Consider the following 8,109-nt stretch of genomic DNA (forward strand, 5'->3'; position numbering starts at 1 on the left):
AGGGGAGTCTTATCTTTAGCCTCCTTAAGACAATTATTATTATGAGCCAAGAATTTTGTACCCAGTGGAATTAAGCTTCATAAATGAAGGAAAGATAAAGTCTTTTTCAGACAAACAAATGCAGAATTTACCAGTACCAAGCCAATACTACAAGAACTGCTAAAGGAACTCTAAATCTTGAAACAAATCCTCAAAATACACCAAAATAGAACCGCCTTAAAGCATAAATCTCACAGGACCTATACAACGATAACACAATACACAATGAAAAAACACCAAGGTATTCAGGCAACAAATAGCACAATGAATAGAATAGTACCTCACATTGCAATACTAATGTTGAACGTAAATGGCCTAAATGCTCCAGTTAAAAGATACAGAATGGCAGAATGGAAAAGATGTCACCCATCAAGTCTCTGCTGTCTTTAAGAGACTCACCTAACACATAAGGACTCACATAAACCCAAGGTAAAGGAGTGGAAAAAGATATTCCGTGCAAATGAACATCGGAAGTGGGCAGGAGTAGCTATTTTTGTATCAGACAAAACAAACTTTAAAGCAACAGCAGTTAAAATAGACAAAGAGGGACATTATATAATGATACAAGGACTAGTTGAACAGAAAAATATCACCCTAATACCAAAACTAGGAAAGGACATAACAAAAAGAGAAAACTACAGACCAATTTCCCTGATGAACATAGATGCAAAAATCCTCAACAAAATACTAGCTGACTGAATCCAATAGTATATCAAAAAGATAATTCACCACGAGCAAATGGGTTTCATACCAGCGATGCAGGGGTGATTTAACATCCACAAGTCAATAAATGTGATTCACCACGCAAACATAATTAAAAACAAAAATCATATGATCATCTCAATAGATGCAGAAAAAACATTTGACAAAATACAGTATCCCTTTATGATTAAAACCTTCAGCCAAACTGGCATGCAAGGGACATAGTTTAAGGTAATAAAAGCCATCTATGACAAACCCACAGCCAACATTATACTGAACAGGGAGAAGCTGAAAGCATTCCCCCGAGAACTGGAACAGGACAAGGATGCCCACTCTCACCACTTCAACATAGTACTGAAAGTCCTAGCCAGAGCAATCAGAAAATAGAAAGAAATAAAGAGCATCCAAATTGGTAAAGAGGAAGTCAAACTGTCACTCTTTGCCTGTGATATGATTGTATACCTAGAAAACCCTAAAGACTCATCCAAGAAGCTCCTAACACAGATCAATGAAGTCAGCCAAGTTTCCAGATACAAAATTAATGTACACAAATTAGTAGCTTTGCTATACACCAACAGTGACCAAGCTGAGAATCAATAGCTGCAAAAACAAAACAAAACAAAAAACCACAAACACACACCCACACACCCACCACTACCCAGGAGTGGGTAATATGGCGCTCTTATGAATTAACTGTCTGATATGCTCTATGATATTTTCTTATAATTTTTAGCTTATACTCATTGATCTCTTCATGTGGCAACAGCTTCATAATATTTTCAGTAAAGAGAAAAGAAGGTGGTTTAGTTTTTTTCTCTTGAAAAAAATCTTACCTTTTTATTGATAGGTTAAAGATTTCTGGCCGGGCATGGTGGCTCATGCCTTTAATCCCAGTACTTTGGGAGACTGAGGCAGTCAGATCACTTAAGGTCAGGAGTTTGAGACCATCCTGGATAACATGGTGAAGCCCCATCTCTACTAAATACAAAAATTAGCTGGGCATGGTGGTGGGTGCCTGTAATCCCAGCTACTTGGGAGGCTGAGGCAGGAGAATCAGTTGAGCCCTGGAGGTAGGGGTTGCAGTGAGCTGAGATTGCACCATTGCACTCCAGCCTGGGTGACAGAATGAGACTCCTTCTCAAAAAAATAAATTTTTTTTTCTTTCAAATGCAAACTCTGTTTTGATAATGTCATGATAATCTACTATGTGACACATACACAAATACAGTGGCTGTTTTTAGTATTTCTTTGGGGTTGTGCCTTATAAACACAAGAATTCTGATAAAGTCTACTATGCACAATTATCAAAAAGGAAAAAGAATAAGGCTGGTATAATTATATCAGCTGCACTATCGAGTATATAGTCTTAATAGGAGAGAACTGTCTTGACGAGGCAATAAAAAAATAGAATCTACCACTTTATGTATTTATACATCTGATGATTTCTATATCTGATGATTAGAAAAATTTGCCAGAAACTACTTTCTGGCTCTGTACATTTCAAGCTCATGCTCTTTTCCACCACCCACACACTTCTGATGCATGGCACCCTGTTCATATCATGATCCAATCTCTGGGTCTGTACCATGCCCCAGAGCAGTGTATATTGGCTTGGTGGGTGGCGGTATAGCCATTCCTATACCATACAGCCAGTGATAACTTATGTGCACATAGAAATGAAGGCAAATCCCATAAATAGATTCTATGAATACCAAACTAAATGTATCTCTGAACAACTTCCCCTTAGGTCCGAATGCCAAAAATGCCTTTGGCTACATACCTGAGTGGAGGAAAAGTGTGACAGAGGGAAAATTGGAGTGGAGAGAGGCGGAAATTATAATTGCAGTTAAAACACTATCTGCAAATTTTTCAAGAACGTAGGACTGTCTGAGGACCTTACTAGTGGCCCTACCAGGGCTTTGGACTGTAGAAGCTGTTTTGTAAGTGAGGGTAGAAGCTTAAGCTGCATTGGCTTTGTAATAAATACATCCTGATGGTAATACATAATGATAAGTGGTTCATACAGAATTTTGTGCCTGCCAACAATTAAGAAAAGGCTGCTAGTTCTGAGGGACGGGGAGGGGCAGCGCACAGGGAAGTTTCCAGAGCTGAAACTAGACCTTCACCAAATACTTCAAGATACACAAAGGTGCATCCTGAAAGGGTTTAGCAACTTTTGAGACTGTCAAAAGGAACTTCCAGCATGTTCAACAGCCTGGCAACTAGATAGAGCATGTGTATTGAGAAAATATTGAATGTTTTGTATAGGTATATGGTGGGGAAGTATCTGGTGAAGTTTCGAAAAGAGACTAGAGGTCCTTTTGCTCCTTGCAATGACGGCTGCTGGGGAAATTCTGCTGGGAAAATTCTAACTCTCCTAAGAAAGATGTAGCCTTGCTTGAATGCTCAGACAATGGGAAATAACCCACAAGTGGGCCAAAGTGCTCTTTTAAAGCGAACGTCACATTAAGACACTTTCCTATTCTAAATCCTCAGTGGCTTCCTGTCACAATTAGAATAGAATGCGAACCCCCCTCATCATCTGTTGATCTCTCTGATTTCATGGGTGCCACTCTCCCCAGGTTCCTCCAAGACTTCTTCCCTATCTTTCCTGCTGCAGGACAACCATATTTCTTCTCAGTCTTATGACGATTGGTTCTAATCCAGTCTAAATACCACTTCCTTGGAGAGTCCTTTACTTACCACCCCATCTAAATTACTTTTCTCTATCTTATTCTCTGCCTCAGCTTTGACTTGTTTCCTATAACACACATTAATTTTTCAATTACGTATTTATGTATGTACATATACATTCATTCATTGTTTTTTGCCTGTCTTCAACATTAAACTAATAATCTTTATGAGAGCAGGGACTAAGTCTATCTCACTCATGATTGTAACCTCTGTGTCTTCTACATAGACTGGCATATAATAGTTAATAAATTTTGTTGAATTGAGTGACTGAATAAAAACACTGTGTAAATTGTATCTGTGCCTATTTGAAGTGGCTTGTTGATTTGTAAGTACATTTTATTATCTCTAGTTCATGGAAAGGATAATGTGATACTAAAACAGCCACATAGATTCTCAATATTTATTTAGAAGGTAAAGGGAAGTGTTTACTTGGTCTTATTTTTGACTCAAAGATTTAACCAATGTCTGCCTGAATGCTTCCACAAATTATTTTCAATGATTTTCTACACAATACATTAAATAGATCTTTCAACTAGACTAAAAGTCCTTCAATGCCTGAACTATTTAGAGTTACCTCAAGTGTTTTTAGAATGGTTCCAATACACATTTTTAAAAACCACTTATAGGTGTTAACATAGAAATTTGATACTGAATACTCAAATATGCAGGTGACATAGGCTGGGGCGTTTTTTGCAAGAGGCTTGAATTTAGGTTGATGCAGGTTTTATTTTACTTTTATTCTATTTGTCTATAATTATGAAAGTCATATTTATTTTATTTCAATTATACTTTATATTTAATACTCATTTGTTTGTTGATATATTTTAATTTAATTTTTCCTGGTTAGAACTTGAGCTCCAAAGAAGAATTTGCATGACAGTCTACTTAAGAAATGGGTTCCACAAAGCAATTTGAGAGTCACTAGAAGCTTAGCAAAATAGAAAAATAATGTGTGAGTTTTACATTTTATTTTTTCTCTTTGTCTGTCATTGTTTGCCTAAGTTTTACATATTAGGTCACAGAATTATACCCTTGCTCAGCTACTAATGAAAGTAAGATAGACTCATTTTAATAATAGATAGAAAAATTAAGTAACTTGAAAATAGATATATTAAGAAACAATTTGCACACATTCACTTTTTTGGTTTCTAAAACTTCTTTTTAAAAGTAATTTATTTTCATAACCTGACATTCTGATATGTGAATGCAATTAAATACAATGGAATTTCTTTGTTCTCTATTAAATTTTTAAAAGCTATAATTTAAAGTACTTATTGTATAAATGATTTAAAACAATTAAAAAAATAAAATAATGATTATGTTTAACTCTTGAATTTCTGGATATGGTGCTGTAAAAAATTAAAGTTTGGGTGTGGGGGTTATTCTGAGAAGTTTACATGAATGCTACCTTAAAGTTTACATGAAAATTGGATGAAAAAACTTTTTGAATATGTAATTTCCACTTTTAATTTCTACATTCTAAAATTTTCTAGATGGTTATAATGAGACAAAATGAATAAAGCATTGAAAAATAAATGTTCATTAAAAAAGTAATTATTAGAGTGGTGTTAATATGGATATGAATGTGTTGATTTGGATATTGGTGTTTACAGCTAAAATGAATATGTTCTGAATTGGCTGAAACTGCTATAAATCACTATGCAGTAAATACTTGAACCAGAGCACAGTTGGTGCTATTTTAAATTTAAATTGGAAAGGCAAAAAGAGGGCAATTATCTTAATATTTTAATAATAATTATTTTAATAATAGTTCATGTAATTTTGATACCAAAGTAGTTTTGGGGTTCAATGATTTGTTTTCACATCCTATGAACCTGAGAGTAAGCCAAGAACTGAGGAATTGCACAGCGGCCAGTTATCCAGCATTAAGAAAGTACTAAAGAAGGCACTAAAAATTATTTTCCCTTAATAGTAGTAATAGTTCTATTTGCTCAGACGATCACATTCTTTATTACATACCCCCTTCAGATCCACTGGTCGGGATGCCTAGGCTACACCTCCTCCCATGGCGGATCCCTCCCTCTGGGAATGAGAAAGGAGCTCTCCAAGGATCACCAGGTGGGTAGCTGAGGTCACCAGGGGGACAGACGGGGATGGCCAGGCTGTACCCACCTGAGGAACACTGAGCTGGGGCTGTCTGTGGAGCTGCGTGAGGCCTCCACGTTGGCCTTCTGTGGACTGTCCGGAGCCTCAAATCGGAACACCGTGTCACTGGAAGGCAGCCTTTTCTTCACCATTGTGCGCTTATCAATCCCCAAGTCAAGGAATAACCTTAAAAGCTCATTTCCGAGTCTTCCAAATAATACAAAAATCTCTGCGTTTCAGCTTTGCACAGTCCTTGCATTGCAGGAAGCTCTTTCTTCACATGACTCTTAATCTAGCTGAGGCTATATTTTTTTTTTAAAGTCAGTTAATGAGTAACTCATCAGTGTGACACAGGGTGGTTTTCATCCTACCTATATTTGCTCTAAAGAAGAAATAAACATGTTTGGGAAATTCAACTTTGAGTTCACTCAGATGAACACCACTAAATCTGAATTTAATCCGAAAAGCATGGAAAAGTAAACACCTAAACAAAACAAAACAAAGCAATGAGGTGGAGAGGCTGGCAGCATCTAAACATTAAAAGCAGGATGCTCTTTCTAACCACCGGAGCCTGACCACCAGGGTGAGAAATGTGGATGTGCTTTATGCCTGTACCCACACAGGAAATAACCAACCCACTGTGCATGTTGCAGTCAATGGTTTACAGGACGCACAGGAGTTTCAAGGCCGCATTCCCTGGCCCTTGGGACCCGAAGCATTCTGGAGTTCTTATGGAAGTGATATGCACAAAGTGAAGGGAAACTCAACATTCAGTTTGCATGTTTTGCTGGGTTACAGGAGGCTGTGACTTGTCCCCAAACAACAACAACAAATACAAACTAACAAACAGTAGGAGGTGAGAGTTTGAGTTTGCCTCTGTTGCTTGATGGTTGGGCAACCAGAGGTGATCCCAACTCTGCTCTGTTTGATATCTGTCATGTTGATTTCACAGGATTAGGATGAAATACATAGGAGGATGTATAATAGAGATTTGCAATATGTGTCATTATTGTTACCTAGATATGCATTTTGCTAACAAATAAGTTCAGAAAATGAGCTTCTTCATGTGACAAATGTTCATGCACAAAGAAAACATCAGTGTCCCTCCACCCTCGTTACTGGCACCAGCGAAGGATTTGTTCCGCGGGAGCTATGCTCTTTCTCCTTGTTCCCCTTGTCATTAGTAACCAACATTGCAGAATGGCTGGCTTAAGAAAAGTACACAGTTTCTGATTGTGGAAGAGAGCAAAGTTTCCTGGGAAATCAAACCAAACCTTTAGCCTTGGGCTCATTAGCATTTTACTCTAACCAACTGATAACCTGGCAGGGGCAGATCTGTGCTGCTCTGTGTGCTGTTACTAACCCTAAGAACACTTTTGAAATTAGACGAAGTGAGCCTTTCAGTGGTATTATATTATTTTGGACAATTCCTGGTGCCTAATAGGGTGACCAACTTATCCTGGTTTGTGCTGGGTTTTGTTGGTTTAAGCACTGCCTTAAATTCCAGGAAGCTTTTAATGTTGGGCAAACTGAGGCAGGTGGTCACCCTAGTACTGTTGAGCACTCTCATGCTTAAGTTCTGAGGGTGCGCTGCCCACAGCTTTCCTCCCTCTCCTTCCTTGACAGAGCATGATCTATATTTCTCTTTCCTCTCTTATCTCTGTGCTGAAATTGTGTTGAAATCCTGTTGGAGACATTAAATAAGCTGTTATACTAAAATGCTGAATTAAACCAGTCACCATACCTCATATAATAGCAACAACCTGCATGGGAGTTTCTCTTCCTTGTACATAACAAGCTGATGTCCCATTGAGAAAAGCAAATCATATCTTTCACTTATATGACTCTACTCAACATTAGTGAAAGTTATGACCAGCTCACAACTTTGTGCCCTAATGTTTTTAAAATACACTGTTGTTTTGGTTTACAAAACAAATGTATACGCATTGTAAACATTTTGAAAATAAACAAAATATAAAGAAGAAAAAAAATCGCCTGTAATCCTCAGCCCACAGAAATAATCACAATGAATACTTTATCACCATCAAAATTATGTTTTACTCTAAAGGATTATGAAAATCATTTGGTAATTCTGAAAGTAGATCCAATATTCACTAAATATGGTCATTATTTTCAAGAGGCCTTACCCTTCAAAGTGAGCAACAGACACCTCTTCTCTGTTCCCCTTCCACAGCTGGAGCACCAGGGGCCACAGTAGTAGAAACAGAATCAAAGGCATGTTTGGAGAATTTTATGAAATAGATCTCAGAAAGATTTGTTTGGGAATGAACATACCACCGGTCAAGATGTTTTTGAGATTAGTTCAGAAACTGGGTGATAGAAGATAGAGAGGATGAGGTTTTAGAACCAATGGAACCTTTAGAATGCATGTACTTACAGTACTTCCTGTTATAGATCTATCACTAGAGGGGATAGGTTACCTGAATAGTTACTGGCAGAGCTAGGGTTGCCTCCTGATTCACTTTTCACTCCTGACCTAATAATCTAGATCCTCTTTACACCATGCTGCTTTGTAGAATTCCTCCCTGTTGTGACTCTTGAGAGAAT

At 37.5% G+C, this 8,109-nt stretch overlaps 1 protein-coding gene across 3 annotated transcripts in view; it reads right to left on the reverse strand.

Moving 5' to 3' along the window:
• The window catches only part of GRAMD2B (GRAM domain containing 2B), a 114,982-nt gene extending 109,161 nt beyond the window's left edge, over positions 1-5,821 (reverse strand). The window contains exon 1 of one of the 3 annotated variants that reach the window (XM_032265601.1): positions 5,569-5,821. In XM_032265601.1, the coding sequence (XP_032121492.1) occupies positions 5,569-5,693 (125 nt within the window). In that variant the 5' untranslated portion in view covers positions 5,694-5,821. The remainder of the gene's footprint in view (positions 1-5,568) is intronic. The other 2 variants (XM_032265361.1, XM_032265288.1) reach the window with 2 other exon arrangements.
• Positions 5,822-8,109: the final 2,288 nt, after the last annotated feature.

The sequence above is a fragment of the Sapajus apella genome, unplaced genomic scaffold (genome assembly GCF_009761245.1).
Source record: "Sapajus apella isolate SASKATOON/1434 unplaced genomic scaffold, GSC_monkey_1.0 scaffold1, whole genome shotgun sequence".
Classification (NCBI taxonomy): Eukaryota; Metazoa; Chordata; class Mammalia; order Primates; family Cebidae; genus Sapajus; species Sapajus apella.